Raw genomic sequence first — 16232 nt, 5'->3', positions numbered from 1 at the left:
TTAGCTGTCAAGTTTCTTTGGCCTCCTTTAATCTGGAATGTTCCACTCTCTGTCTTTGTCCTTTTGAAGAGTACAGACCAGCTGTTCTGTAGCTCAGCACTCCTTAACCCTCAATGGGTATGTGTATCTCAGGTCTTGTTTTTGAATAAAGACTCTGATTCAGCAGGTCTGGGATCTTGTGTTTCTCCCAAGCTCCCTGGCGACCTTTGATGCTACTGGTCCAGGGAACACACCTGGGGGTGGAGGGGAGTCGGTACACTGTCATCTGGGTTGATCTGATGTCTCCTCATGATGACATTCAGGTTAAACTTGGATGATGTTCGATCCTTCTTGGGCATTTTTTTCCTACCGCAAATTTGCAACATACCCTTTTGTGATTAATAAGCAATGTGTGTGGATATCTCAGACAAATCTTTTTGAAGCAAACTTCTCTGAAGAATTGACCATAAGCATGGGTCTACAGTTAATTCCAGGCTTTGTAGCATGGGAATCAGCAAAAAGCAATAGGAAAACCCAATTCCAATGTGTTTGTAGAGTTTAAGGAATGAAGGTTTAAATGCAGTTGCTGAACAAACTCCGATCAACCAGGGTCATGATGGTCAGAGATGCCAGGTGTGGATGGTGAGTCAGAAATAATGAGCAGGAGAGAGGTGTGTGCTCACCACAGGCACCCAGCATTCCATGGGAGGGTGGGACGGAGGCCAATTAGCAGGCACACCGAGCAACAAAGCTTTACCTTAATGCAAACAGCCATCAGGAGACACTCATGCCCATCATTAGAAATGCTGGACAATGCACCTTTCCTCTTCTCAGCTTGGGGGGCAGTTTTCTCTTTTGGACCTTTGTCTTTTGCCACAAATCAAGGTGGCAGCGGCCAGCCCAGTAAGCGGGCTTTTTATTTGTTTGTTTATTTGCCAGGAACAGAAATCCACTCACACTATCGCATTAGAAATAAGAGCTTTATGCCATGGCCATGGGAGAAACTCAAGGGATGCAGGGCTACCCCATAGCCAACTCCAGGGAGGGGTAGCCCAGATTTCATGTTGTACCCCAGATTTTGTGACTGATGCCCAGAGAGTGGAGGCCTGGCCTGGACTCTACAAGGGCACAGAGACAGACCAGGGAATGTTCCAGAATAAAAGGGTGGGCCATCAGGCCAAGCTGATGAAGTCTACATGGAAGGTGGGGTTGTCATGGGAACCAGAAAGCCACAGAATCAGGGAAGTTTCTCATCCCCTCTCCCTCTGGGTCCTCTCTGCACATTGGCTTCTGTTCTAGACTCTTCCTTTCTCCTCTGTAAGTGTAGCTTGCCTGCCACAGCTTCTGTTGGCATCATGGGCTCCCATTTTGGAGAACTGGTACCATCATCCTGGCTCTTTCTTGAGTCCTGGTTGCAAAATCTGGGGAGATAGACATCAATTGGCCTTCTTGGCCCCATGTCTGGTCCAGTTAGTAAAGCTGGGGGCCTCCTGGGGTGGAGGACCACCCTCCTTCAGTGCCTGGTAGGGGAGGTGGTCTTTGGAGGGTGACTCTAGGGGAGGTGGTTTTGGTATGTCCTGTTGCATGAAAATATGTTATGTTTACACACAGAGTTGACCTAGAGTGATGGGTGAGAGCCTGGCTCTCAGAGCAGATCTGAGTACTTCTGGGCCAGTGGTTCTTACCTAGGGAGATTCTGTGCCCCCCCCCCCAGGTGGACACTTAACAATGGAGACATTTTGGTTGTCATGACTGGGGGATGGGGTGCTACTGGGATCTAGTGGATGGAAACCAGGGATGCTGCCCAACACCCTATAGTTCACAGGACCCTCCCCCCACCAGAGGCTCATGGTGCCCCAATTGTCAGTAGTGTTGAGGGTGCGAAACCCTGGCTTAGCATGAAAGATGCTGTCTGGCTAGCTCTCTATCCAGCTACCATAATACCTATCTATCCATCCATTCATCTATTTATCTACCTCATCTATCTATAATCTATCATATCTATCTATCTATAATCTATCATATTCGTCTGTCCATCCATACATGCATCTATGTACACCTATCTATAAGCTATCATCTATCTATCTGTCTATCTATCTATCTATCTCTCATCTATCTATCTATCTATCATGCTGGTGACACCTAGTGGGTGGAGGCCAGAGATGCTGCTAAACATCTTACAAAGTACAGGACAATCCCCACAACAAAGAACGATCCAACCCTTAGTGTCAACAGTGGGAGGCCGAGAAATGCTGTGTTAGGCATGCATTGTGGGCTTTCCAAGCGCCCTCTGTACAGAGGGGTAGCTGGGAGAGTGTCTGTTCTGTATGGCTGCTGGAAGGAATAACAAGATCATGCTTGCCAAGGGACATCACTGGCCGAGATCCCTCAGCCAGGATCAAACACAGGGCTGTGTGACCTCACACACAGAGTTTGGTCTGCAGTGCAGGCAAGGCAGGTCCCATGTGGGGGGGCAGATGAGGTCTTGGGTCCACATTGTCAAAGGGATGTCTTTGGGGATGGAGGAGGGCTCTTAACCTAGTGGTTCAGCGGTCTGTGGGCACATTCCCCAGTCCTTCCAGCACCGTCCAATAGAATGTTGGTGATGAGGGCAATGCTCTGTATCTCATTGTCCAACGTGGTAACTACAAGCTGCAGTGGCAGTTGAACACTTGAAAGGCACCTTATGCAATCCAGAAACTGGATTTTAAAGTCTATTAATTTTTAACTTTAAATGCCCATGTGTGGCTGGTGACTACTACATTGGACATCATAGCTCTAGGCTTGAGACACAAAATCTTCAAGAGCAGGGATGGAATTGAATTCCTCTTCCCCTGGCCATTCAGGGACATGAATACACAAACCTCAGTTTCCCCATCTGACAAATGGAGGAAGGCTTTCTGCTCTGCCTCCCTTCAGCTGAGTTTGGAGACTCAGCTGCAAACTTGGATGAGGAGGTGCAAAGAGGTACAGGTCCTAATATTGAGCTGAGCAGGTTTAGGGAGGACAAGAAAATGGCACTGGCCCAGGATTGTTCACAGATCTTCACCTGCTCTTACGTCCCTTTGGAGTCTCCTTCCCCCTATTGCAGACTCCTGCTATTGAAGCCTAGACAGACGAGGCTGAGGCATGCCCCCAGGCAGGGGGCTGTCAGTGTTGAGCACAGATGGTATGACATATGATCTCACTTATGTGAAATGTCCAGAATTGTCAAATCCACAAAAAGTAGGTTAGTGGTTGCCAGAGGCTAAGAGGGGGCAGGTGTCGCAAACATGGTGGTACCTCATGACTGTGTCTAGCAAAGTCTCTTGCCCCCAAACCTGCTCCAACAGAGGATTCCCCATTCTTTTTTTTTTTAATTTTTAAATTTTAATTTATTATTTATTTATCTTTTTGGCTGCACTGGGTCTTCGTTGCTGCCCGTGGACTTTTGTTGCGGCGAGAAAGGGCTACTGTTCATTGCAGTGCGCGGGCTTCTCATTGTGGTGGCTTCTCTTCTTGCGCAGCATGGGCTCTAGGCGCACGGGCTTCAGTGGTTGTGGCTCATGGGCTCAGTAGTTGTGGCTCGCAGGCCTAGTTGCTCCGCAGCATGTGGGATCTTCCCAGACCAGCGCTCAAACCCGTGTCCCCTGCATTGGCAGGCAGATTCTTAACCACCGTGCCACAAGGGAAGTCCCTGTTCCTTTTTTTAAATTGAAGTGTAGTTAATTTACAATTTTGTGTTAGTTTCAAGTATAAAGCAAAGTGATTCAGTTTTATATATATATATATATATATATATATATATGTGTTCTTTTTCAGATCCTTTTCTATTATAGGTTATTACTAGATATAATTCCCTGTGCTATACAGTAGCTCCTTGTTGTTTATCAAATGTTCCTTTTTAAAGTAAATTTCTTTAAGGAATAAAAGTAAGATGGGCTGATTGAGAGACAAATAATAGGTAACAAATAGTGGTCAGCTAAGCCAGCAAGCATCTGGAAGGTGGTTTAGGGTGGACTGGCCTTGGGGAACCGCCTCCTAGAAGGCCAGTGACCACCTCTGAGCTCGCTCAGTGTCCCCTCTCTGCAGACAGCTGGCCGAGGTGGTCCGAGAGCGTTACCTGTCCTGGCCCGAGAAAGCCAAGAGTCACGGAGTCTTGGCCGACTTCTTCTCAGGGAGCTGGAGCCAGGGGACCAAGAAACTCATCACCCTGCCACTTGTGGGGAAACCCCTGGACCTGGACCGCAAGGTGAGGTGCCCAGGGCCCCCTGCTCCCCACTTGGAGCCTCCAAGCTGCTGCACCTGCAAGGCAGGGACCACACGCCTCCTTCTATCCATCATTTCCACCCCAAACTCCCTCCTGACCGCCTTCTCTTCTCTACACATGGAGGGTTAGGTGTCACCTCCGCCGCTGAGCATTATTTGGAGGGTGGCGAGCAGCAGATGAGGACTATGCAACCCTCCTGCCCAACTTTCCAGAGGAGAAAACACAATCACAACATTCAGAAGCATATCCCCAAAGTCATGGCATCCCAGAATTTTAATTCCCTATGCTTCGATTCCTCCTGAGACACACCAGTTTCCTCCCTGTTTTGTGTGTGTGTGTGTGTGTGTGTGTGTGTGTGTGTGTGTATGCGGGGGTGGGGTGGGGTGGGATTTGACGTTTTCCTTTGTGAATTCCCTGGAACAATCCAATTTCCAGTTATTGGTACCCCCAAAGCATTGCTCATTTTAAAAATAACACTTATTTTGTTTTCCACTTAGGACAGTAGTGTGTAATTGTTGGAGAACACAGAGAAGATCAAACAGTAAAATAAAACTGCCTACAATTCCCCCTTTTGGGAAGATCTGCTCCTATACTCCCTCCCCCAGGTCACTCACTATTCATACATTTCTTTCCAGTCTTTCTTTTGTTCCAGGGAGCTCTAAGACTTGGGGTCCTTAGCTTGCAAGTCACTACCTCTTTTTTTTTTTTTTTTTTTTTTTTTTTTTTTGCCTCTCAAACACCCTCAAGGCTCAGCTCAAATGCCTCTTCCTTCAGGAAATCTTCCGTGATTTCCTTCCTTCTTGATTACTTGTTTTGTTTGTTTGTTTTTTTTTGGCTGTGCCTCGAGGCTTGTGGGACCTTAGTTCCCAGACCAGGGATCAAACCCATGTCCCCTGCAGTGGAAGCTCAGAGTCCTAACCACTGGACTGCCAGCGAAGTCCCTTGATTACTTGTTCTTTACTCCATGCTCTCTTCACTCTGAGGCAGGACTCAGACTTTCCAAAAGAAACTTTTAGTTTCAAAATCATTTTAGATTTCCAGACAAGTTGCCATGAGTATACAGAGAGTTCCTGTGGACACTTCTTTTAAATTCCCCTGTTGTTAACATCTTGCGTAACTGTAGCACAGTGATTTCAACTAGGAGATACACTTTTAAGTAGTGGTTATAGTTTGATTTTTCTTTTTTCTTTGTCTCCCCTCCTGGACAGGGGAGGCCAGAGGCTGGGCCAGGCCTGATTCTTTCTCGATGCTTCCCTTTCTCCTCTCTGGTACCTCACAGATCCTCTCCCGTGGACCCAGAGCCCCTGCAGGCTCAGCCACATCCTCTCTTTGGGATGTGGTTTGACGCCCTTCCTGGTCTCCTAGCCTCAGGATCTCCTGCTCCAGTCCGTCCTCCATGGTCAGATGCTTCTGACCATCCAATCTGATCATGCTTCTCCTCTAACACCTCCCATGGCTCCCCAGTGCCCTCTGTCTCCAGTCCAACCTCTTCAGTACCTTTGTGATCTACTCTCTACAACCTCCCTAGCCTCATTCCCCGCCAAGATCTCCCACTCTGTCTTATAATTCAGCCCTTCCCAAACTCTTGTCCTGCTCTCTCCCACCTCCCGGCCTTTGCACATGGCAGTCCCTCGCTATGAAATGCCAATGGTTCTGACACACTTCACCAGACAGGCTTCTATTTATCCTGTGAGACCCAGTTTCAATGCCCCTTGGATCCTGAGCCCCAAACCCCTCCTCTCCCAGCCCAGCCTGTGGGTGGAGGATGGTGTGGGCCATCTCTGTCTGGAATTGTGTCCCCATCCCCACACCCTCCAGCATCACCTGGTGCCTTGCCTCGCCCATGTTTGTGGAGTGAATGAATGAGCTTGTGTCGTAGTGGCCTGGCTGCCAGCCCCCTCCTCCTCTGCAGGTGGCCCCTCAGCCCCTGTGTGGGGCATTGAGGGTCTGTTGGATGACTTTGACCTGTGCACCCCTCACGTGGACTGTCCTGAGGTCAGCCTGGTCCGGGAAGCCCTCCAGCTGTGCCGCCGGGCAGTGGAGCTCCGAGGCATGGGTGAGTCGGGCTGACTGGGCTGGGTTGGGGGGAGGGGTGGTCCACTTTGCACTGACTTCTAGGAACCCACTCTCCTCACCGAGCCGCCAGATGGATTTGCATTAGCTCATACACCTTTCCTGTCTACAGCTGAGGGGTTTCTCCCAGCTCCAGCTTCTAGAACTTTGAACTGAAACTGGGAGAGCTTAGGAGTGAAAACTACCGAGGCAGAGCCGATCCCCTCACCAGGACGGCCCAACATCTTACTCCATTTTTTAAAATTTTGATTTATTTTTTGGCCGTGCTGCGCGGCTTGTGGGATCTTAGCTGCCCTACCAGGGATCAAACCTGGGCCCTCAGCAGTAAGGGCGTGGAGTCCTAACCACTGGAATGCCAGGGAATTCCCCCAGCATCTTATTCTAGTAAGGGCCACATAGGAGATATTTCAGGCAAAATCGAGGAAATTATGTTGACACAATATAACGAGAGATAAAACATGTTCCCACAGATTTTTTATTCGTGAAATTCAAAATAGAATGGTAATAACTGAGCATGACTTTTAAAAAATATTTATTTGGTTGCACTGGGTCTTAGTTGCAGCACACAGGCTCCTTAGTTGCGGCATGCATGCGGGATCTAGTCCCCTGACCAGGGATCAAACCTGGGCCCCCTTCATTGGGAACGCAGAGTCTTAATCACTGCACCACCAAGGAAGTCCTGAGCACAACTTTTTTGTAAGTCAGTTCCACTCACGAGAAAGATGAGGGGAACTCTTGTTCAGGAGGATAACATTTTGCTCAGTTGGGGTTCAAAGGTGGTATTTCCTGTCATCCCACTAATTACAAACATCGATCCAAAAACATTAATGTATTTTACAAAAACCATTCTTAGCTCTCAGGACAAATCGTTCAGCTGGATTTGGCCCACACTCTGCCCTAGAACTTTAAGAATCTCTGAATCCTCAGTTGATACTCTGTCCAGGATGGTGTTTCGTTTGTTTGCATTTTTTAAAATTGTGGCAAAATACACATAACATAAAATTAACCATTTTAATTGTACAGTTCAGCGACATTAAGTACATTCACACTGTTGTGCAACCATCACCACCATCCATCTCCAGAACTTGATCATCTTTTCAAACTGAAACTCTGTCCCCATTAAACACTCACTCCCCCTACCCCCTCCCCCAGCCCCTGGCACCCACCCTTCTACTTCTGTCTCTATGAATTTGACCACTCCAGGCACGTCATATAAGTGGAATCATGCAGTATTTGTCCTTTTTGTGTCTGGCTTATTTCTCTTAACATAATGTCCTCAAGGTTCATCCATGTTGTAGCATGTGTTAGAGTATCTTTCCTTTTTAAGGCTGAATAACATTCCATTGTGTGGAAGGACCACATTTTGCTCATCCATTCGTCCATCAATGGACACTTGGCTTGTCTTTACCTTTTGGCAATTGTGAGTGGTGCTGCTGTGAATATGGGTGTACAAATATCTTTTCGAGACCTTGCTTTGAATTCTTCTGGATATATACCCAGGTGTAGAATTGCTCAATCATCTGATAATTCTGTGTTTAATTTTTGAGGAACTGCCAGGCCATTTTCCACAGTGGCTGGACCGTTTCACATTCCCACCAACAGTGCATAAAAGTTCTAGTTTCTCTGCATCTTCTCCAACACGTGTTATTTTCTGATTAAAAAATATATATAGCCATCCTAATGAGTGTGAAGTGACCAGGATGGTTTTTTATCATATATTTCCAAGCTGGTTCTTTTTTTTTTTCGCCACACCATGTGGCTTGTGGTATCTTAGTTCCCCGACCAGGGATACCCGGGCCCCAGCAGTGAAGCTTGGAGTCCTAACCACTGGACTGCCAGGGAATTCCCATCCCAGCTGGTTTTGATTTGAGGGTTTTTACAAGGGGTTTTATAAAGGTGCTTAATTCCTATATCCCTTCCGTGGCTTGCTCAGACCTGACAACTGTTGCTTGTCCGAGAAGCCTGTCTGGCCACCACTGACGCTGGACACCCCTGGCCACCACACCCCTGCATATTTCATCATTGCATGTTGTTTCCATCTATCTTAACTCTTAGTTATTATTTCTGCTGGCTTTCTTTTGCATCATCTGTCTGCCTCTGCTCCCTGCCAAATGTCCACCCCTACTACACGGACCAGTCCAAGAGTACGGATTTTGAGTCCCACCATACTGATTCAAATCTGGGCTCTGCCACTTACTGGCAATGTGACCTTGCAAGCCCCTAACTACCCCCACCCCTCCCCCATCCTCACTCCCGCCTTGCAGCCTTCAGTTTTCCCATCTGCAAAATGGGGATGTTGGTCGGCCCTCCCACCTAGGGCTGCTGGGAAAGTTTTGCTAGTGAATTCATGCAGAGCCTGTCCCCATGGTGCCATCCGAGGATCCCGTTATGGTCATGTGACAGCACCAATGTTTTGACGTGAACGGCCTTGGAGAAGCCATTTCTGTCCCGAGCCTCTGCTTCCCTCGTCAGCAAAATGTGGGATAGAACCAAAGTGTGTCTAGGATCCCACCCAAGTGGGAGATACTGGTGCCCATGATCAGTTACACCTTTTTCCTACATTCACGCTCGCCAGCAGTTTTAAACATCGAAGGGAGTGATTTCCCAGGAAAACAGCCTTGGGCTTACATGCCCAGTTTAAGGGAAGATTTAAAAGCCCAAATCACAGTACGTTCTTTGCAGTGTTTCTTGATTGACAACCTGGGGCCGCCCAGAACAAGGAGGAGGTGTAGGAATGAATGTCCCCACCAGATGGCGCAGCTGAGCAACCATGCGCTCTCACTACACTCCAGTACTGTACAGCCAGCTCCTGAAAGCCCGTTGGTATTCCCTATTTCTCCCATTGCCTCAGGCTCCAGGATGACTTGGTGCGGTGCCATTTCTGTCCCTGTTTTTATTTAAAAGACTGATATTTTGTTCATCATGGATGGGGGGGGCAGGAGCATCAGTTTTGATTTTTTAAAATATTGCATTAAAAGAGTACTTATCTTGATGGTTGAGTTTGTTGGCACCACTTTAACTTTTGTACCCGTGGTGAGTGGGGCACTTGCCCCTGATCCCGGCCCTGCCCCATTCCACCCACCAGCAAACCCAGGCACAGGGCATTGCCACCATTGCCCCAGGCTCCACAGTTAGGATGATCCAACAACAGGGACAAAATGAACTGTCTACCTTCACTGTCCCTGGTCTTCACTTGGCATTGGAATCAAACTTTGGGGGTCAGATCCCTGCCTCTTACTGGCTGTGTGACCTTGCGTAAGTTGCTTAACTTCTTCATACCTGAATTTTCCCTGTTATACACTTGGGCACTTGGGATAATAATGATGATACCTCTGTGTGGTAGGCAGAAAAATCTGCCCCCCACCTCCCCACCCCCTGCCAGGATATAGTCACTTCTTAATCCCTGGAACCTATGACTATTACTTTATATGGCAAAAAAAAAAAAAATGTGATTAAGTTTCTTGGGATGGAGAGTTTATCCTGGATTATCTAGGTGGGCCCAAAATGCAATCACAAGTGTCCTAATAAGAAGAAAGCAGAGGGAGATTTGAAACAGAAAAAGGGAAAATGCAGAGACACACAGATGAGAAGACTATGTGAAGACAGAGGCAGAAACTGGGATGATGTGCTGCTATACTGCTGGTGGGAATGTCAATTGGTGCAGCCACTGTGGAAAACAGCATGGAAGTTTCTCAAAAAAACTAAAAATTAGAACTAACATATGACCCAGTAATTCCATTCCTGGGTAAAAAAACAAAACAAAAACACTAATTCGAAAAGATACATGTGCCCCAATGTTCCTAGCAGCATTATTTACAATTGCCAACATATGGAAGCAACCTAAGTGTCCATCAACAGATGAATGGATAAAGAAGATGTGGTATATGTATACAATGGAATACTACTCAGCCATAAAAAAGAACTAAATTTTGCCATTTACAGCAACATGGATGGACTTGGAGGGCATTAGTCTAAATGAAATAAGTTAGAGAAATACAACTATTGTATGATATCACTTGTACGTGGAATGTAAAAAAATACAACATACTAGTGAATATAACAAAAAAGAAGCAGACGCACAGATACAGAAAAAAAACTAGTAGTTACCAGTGGGGAGAGGGAATGGTAGAGGGGCAAAATAGGGGTGGGGGAAGGGGAGGTACAAATTATTGGGTGTAAGATAGGCTTCAAAGATGTATTGTACAACACAGGGAATATAGTCAATATTTTGTAATAACTATAAGTGGAGTGTAACCTTTTAAAATTGTATAAACGATTAAAAATTAAAAAAGAGATTGCAGTGATGTGGTCACAAGCCAAGGAACGCCTGAAGCCCCCAGAAGCTGAAAGAGGCAAGGAAACATCCTCCCCCAGAGCCTCTGGAGGGAGCACAGCCTTGCCGACACCTTGATTTCGGACTCCTGGACTCCACAACTGTGAGAGAAGAAAGTTCTGTTGTTTGAAGCCCCCCAGGTTGTCGTGTTATAGCAGCCACAGGACACTAACCCACTCAGTAACTATGAAGTGCTGGAGAAGTGATCATTATTTCTCTAACAGACACTTGTTGGGTGCCTGGCACTCAGAACACAGCAATGAACAAGACAGGCATCATCCCTGCTATCTGGAAACCCAAGGTCTAGGGTAGGAGAGGGGGAAACCACCTGGTGCACTTGAAGTAGGGGCAAGTGTGTGTGTAGCACAGAAAAGGAGGCAGGAGGGGGGCTTCACCCAGGGAAGCAGGGTCCCTCCCCTTAACCAGCATCTCCTCTGTTGCAGAGAGAAGCATCCTGTATACAGAACTCCTGGCCAGACTCTATTTCTTCGCCACCTCACATCCGGCGCTGGTGGGACAGCTATGCCAACAGGCACGGAGCTGGTTCCGGATGTGCCCACACCCTGTGCTGGTGCCCCTCGGGGGATTCCTCCATCCCCCGGGAGGACCCCTCCAGGCAACCCTCACCAGCTGTCACAAAGGTGCATCTCCCAAGCGTAGCCAAAATCCAGCCAGGCCCCTACCTGCCTTGGGGCAGCAGACTGCAGGTGTTTGGGGCTGCTCTCTGGGTCTCCCCTCTGCCAGCTGGGAAGCCCCAAGGATGCCATCAGGACCTGGCCCTGCTGTCTCATGCTGACTCGGCTCCCTCTGCCCCCCAGGGACTGCAGATTACTAGTGTAGATACTGCTAATGAGCCCAGAGCGAGGGCATGCCGACTGCCTCTGGGGTCTCATCTCTAAGAGTTCGGTGCCCGTCTTATAGATAGCTTCTGCGATTTACAGCTTCGTGCTAGTAAGTCTGGAAACTAGGAACTGGTGCCTGATTGGCCCCTGAGAGGCTGGTGGAACTTGTAGGTTCTCCCTGGGACACCAGAATGTCAGAGGTACAAGAGGATTTAGTTCTCTCCATCCAGTTTTCATCCATCCTTCTTTCCTTCCTTCCTTCCTTCCTTCCATCCAGCTATCCATCTGTCTGTTCATCCCTCCACCCATCCCTCCGTCCATTCATCCTTCCACCCTTCCTTCCATCTATCCATCTGTATGTCCTTCCATCCTTCCTCCCTCCTTTATTCCTTCCTTCCTTCCCATCCATCCATCCATTCATCCATTCACCCATCAGTTGTCCGTACTTCCAATAGTCACCCTTCCTTCCACACTTCTATCCTCACCACTTACCTTCCATTTCCCCCAATTTGCCGTCTTCTATCCACTCGCTTACCCCTTCACCCATTCACACACTCAGCCAACTCACCCACCCATCTAGCAAATAATTCATCCATTTACCCACCTAACACCCACACATTCACTCACCCACTCATCTAACCAGCCATCTATCTGTCCACTTATCCACCAGTTCACCTCCATTCATCCATCCCTTTATCTGCCCACCCATAATCTCTCACATTAACCACTGAATACAGTTAGCTTTGGTTCAAATGCCAGTTATTGTGACTCAGACCATTTTTGTGCCACATAGCCTTGTAGGGAAAGCTACACTCCCAAGGCACAGAGCTTCCAAATCAGAAATTCTAAGAGATGCTAAGGACAATGCATGGAAGAATTGATTTAGGGACAGCTATTAGAATGCTGTGTTGAGAAGGATTCTGAGACTGAATCTGGTTTAATGGTATATTGGTTATGATACAAGTTCTGATGCTGTAACAAAGGCCAAAGTAGCAGTGGCTTAAATAAAACAGGAGTTCATTTCTCTCACACACAATAGTCCAGGCATAAGTAAAGGTAATATGGTATCTCCAGGGTGTCAGGGACCCAAACTCTTTCAAATTTGTTGCTCTGCCATTTTCAATGTGAGGTTTCCATTTAATGGCCCAAAATAGCTGCTCCAGCTCTTACCATCACAATGGCATTCCAGCCAGTGGGAAGAGGGAAGGAGAAGTAGATGGCAGGCCCCTTCCCTTCAAAGGCATGGCCTTGAAGCAGAACTTACCACTTCTGCTCCTGTCTCGCTGGTGAGAACTTGGCCATCTTCGACCGTAAGGGAGCTTGGGGAAAATGGTCTTTGTGTAACCATGTACTCACCTAAAACCTGTGGGCTGTGGGTTTTATTACTAAAGGAAGCATGATAGAATGGCTATTGGGGAAGACAAATCACAGAGAGTGTGGTGATTGATTAGTGATGTCTGCCACAGCATAGGCAAAGGAAGTTATAGCTCAGAGTGAATTTTTTCTTTTTCTCATCTCAGTAGGGAAATGTTTTGTGTTTCAGACCCACTGTGCCAGTTGTACGAGCTCTAGTCATGTTGAAGTTGAGAAAGTTCCTACGCACTCTGGGCTTCAGTTTCTTCATTTTTAAAATGAGAAGTTTGAGTTCACATTTCCAAGGTCACACAGTGAGTGAGTGATTCCCCCCCACCACCACAAAAAAAAGGGAAAAAAAGAAAGAAAGAAAAAATCTCATCTCTTCATGCCCTGTCCCAATGAGGTAGAAACACAATTCTGGATTCTCAGACCTGGACTGGCTCTGATTTCAGCACCTCCCCCATCACCTTACAAATGAGGAAACTGAGGCACAGAGCAGGAAAAGGACTTAATCAGGGCATTCAGAAAGTCTGGTCTCCTGATATTCGGGCTGACGTTTTCTCCAGTGTAACTTGGTCCCTTTCTGTCTTCAGCGATGATCCAATCAGGATCCACCCAGCAGAGAGCCTTGGGCTGTGTTTGCTCAAACTATTGGCAAATATTTTTTTCTTTGGGGCACCAGCCCTTCTTTTCCCACACAGATCGACCTCAAAGAGAAGTCGAAAGCAGGGTTCTCATCCTCAGCCAATATAATTCCATTCCTGAGTCTTCTCCAACTGTGCACTCAACCATGCATCACTGACATTTGCGGCTGGATCCTTCTCTGGGGTGGGGCCATCGTGTGCACTGCAGGATGTTGAACAGCGTCCCTGCCTCCACCCATCAGATGCCAATAGCATCCTGGTCCCCAGCTGTAACAACCAAAAATGTCTCCAGACATTTCCCAGTGTGCACTGGGGGGAAGAATCGCCGCTGGGTAGGAACCGCTGAACTAGAGACACTTATGACTGAGGAGTGGTTTAGTCCATTTTCCTACCTCAGATCAACATAAACATTTCAGCCCAGAGTCTGCATCTGGCATCTGACAGCGATGGCTTTGAAATCCTGGCTCTGCCACTTCTAGGTGTGTGACTCTGGACAAGGAACTGACTCTGTCTGTGCCCCAGTTTCCTTATCTGTGAAGTGGGGGGCCCATTAGAGTACCTCATGGCTGAGCACTCAGACACATGAGCTCTTGTTTCTGTGTGGCTGCAGGCATCACTGCCATGGCATGGAGCCTGGAAGGGAAGCTGCTGGTGGTTGGCACCCAGGAGGGCATGGTAGCTGTGTGTGATATGGAAGAACAGCAGGTGATCCACATCCTACCTGGACACACAGGTGAGGCTCAGGAAGTGGGGTTTATGATCAGCTTTCTCCTAGAGTCCCACAGCAATCAGTCAGTCCCCTGGGGCCCCTTCACTACCAATTCATTTCTCTGTATTAAAACCCTGGCCTTTGTTCCTGCATCAGCTAGCTATAGCCACATAACAAAACACCCCAAACAGAAATATAAATTGGTGCAGCCACTGTGGAGAATAGTATGGAGGTTCCTCAAAAAACTAAAAATAAAGTTGCCATATGATCCAGCAGTCCTACTCCTGGGCATATATCTGGGCAAAACTATAATTTGAAAAGATACATGCACCCCTATGTTCATAGCAGCAGTATTGAAAATAGCCAAGACTTGGAAACAACCTACATGTTCATTGACAGATGAATGGACAAAGAAGATGTGGTATATATATATACAATGGAATATTACTCAGCCATAAAAAAGAATGACATAATGCCATTTGCACCTACATGGATGGCCCTAGAGATGATCATACTAAGTGAAGTAAGGCAGAAAGAGAAAGACAAATGCCATATGATATCATTTATATGTGGAATATAAAATATAACACAAATGAACTTATCTACAAAACAGAAACAGACTCACAGACATAGAGAACAGACCTGTGGTTGCCAAGGGGAAGGGGGGCAGGGGAGGGTTGGATGGGGAGTTTGGGACCAGCAGATGCAAACTATTTTATATGGGATGGATAAACAACAAGGTCCTATTGTATAGCACAGGGAACTATATTCAATATCCTGTAATAAACCATAATGGAAAAGAATATGAAAAAGAAAAAACAAAACCCACCCCAAACAGAGTAGCTTCAAACAATAGCTGTTTATTTAGCTCACCTCTGTGACTGGGCAATTCAGTCTGGGCTCAGCCAGGCAGCTCTTCTGGTCTCAGCCAGGCTTGCTCATGCATATGAGTCAGTTATGGGGCGTCTGGGAGCTGGCTGGTTCAGGACGTTCTTAGCTGAGACAACTCAACTCTGCTCCGCATGATCTCTCATCCTCCAGCAGGTGAGCCTGGACAGAGTCAGGGTCTCAAGAGGGCAAGCAGAAGTGTACAAGGTCTCTGAAAGCCTGGAACTGGCCTTGGAACTGGCACCCCTTCACATTCTATTGGCCAAAGGAAGTCCCAAGAACAATCCAGAATCAATGGGTAGGGAAATTGGCTTCATCTCTTGATGGGAGGAGCAAAGTCACACCACACAAGGTATAGATCTTGGAGGGCAAAGGATTGTGGTCATTTATGCAATTTGTCTACCACAGTCTCTCAGAGCCTAAGTCACGTTTTCATTTCTACAAAACCATCACAGCTATGGTTGATTCATTCCAACAATTACTGAGTGCTTACTGTGTACCAGGCCCTGATCTGAGGCTGAAGAGAGACAGATCAGGGCCGAAACTCGGGTAAGGGGAGTGAGGCACACCCCTTGGGTGTAAAATTTAGGAGCATCCCAAAGTTAAAAAAAAACTTGGTCATCATGATAATATTTCAATGCAATGTGTTTGTTTTTTATTTATTTATTTTGTTTTGGCCATGCCACACAGCATGCGGGATCTTAGTTCCCCAACCAGGGATCAAACCCATGCCCCCTGCAGTGGAAGCATGGAGTCGTAACCACTGGACCACTGGGGAAGTCCCGAATGCAATTATTTGTTTGTTTGTTTGTTTGTTTATTGGCCGCATTGGGTCTTAGTTGCAGCACGCGGGACCTTTCGTTTCGGCGCATGGGCTCTTCCTAGCAGCGCATGGGTTTTTCTCTAGTTGTAGCACACAGGCTCCAGAGCATGTGGGCTCATTAGTTGCGGCGTGCGAGCTTTAGCTGCCCTGCAGCATGTGGGATCTTAGTTCCCTGACCAGGGATCAAACCGGCGTCCCTGCACTGCAGGATGGATTCTTAACCACTGTGGAAAGTCCTGCAAATGTAATTTTTTAAAATGTTTTTAAAAATCAAAAAATTAATACAAAACAATCCACGATGAATAAATATCAACCTGTCTCAAAGATAGGATGAGT

At 47.1% G+C, this 16232-nt stretch overlaps 1 protein-coding gene across 1 annotated transcript in view; it reads left to right on the top strand.

Moving 5' to 3' along the window:
* The window catches only part of NWD1 (NACHT and WD repeat domain containing 1), a 63448-nt gene that overhangs the window by 14057 nt on the left and 33159 nt on the right, over nucleotides 1–16232 (top strand). Inside the window, 5 exon segments of the mRNA XM_057540455.1 lie at nucleotides 4051–4210; nucleotides 5594–5627; nucleotides 6141–6284; nucleotides 11078–11275; nucleotides 14087–14209. Of these exon segments, the coding sequence (XP_057396438.1) occupies nucleotides 4051–4210; nucleotides 5594–5627; nucleotides 6141–6284; nucleotides 11078–11275; nucleotides 14087–14209 (659 nt within the window).

The sequence above is a fragment of the Balaenoptera acutorostrata genome, chromosome 2 (assembly GCF_949987535.1).
Source record: "Balaenoptera acutorostrata chromosome 2, mBalAcu1.1, whole genome shotgun sequence".
NCBI lineage: Eukaryota > Metazoa > Chordata > Mammalia > Artiodactyla > Balaenopteridae > Balaenoptera > Balaenoptera acutorostrata.
Note: the sequence above shows the minus strand (reverse complement) of the source record. Positions and strands in the feature narration are given on the sequence as shown.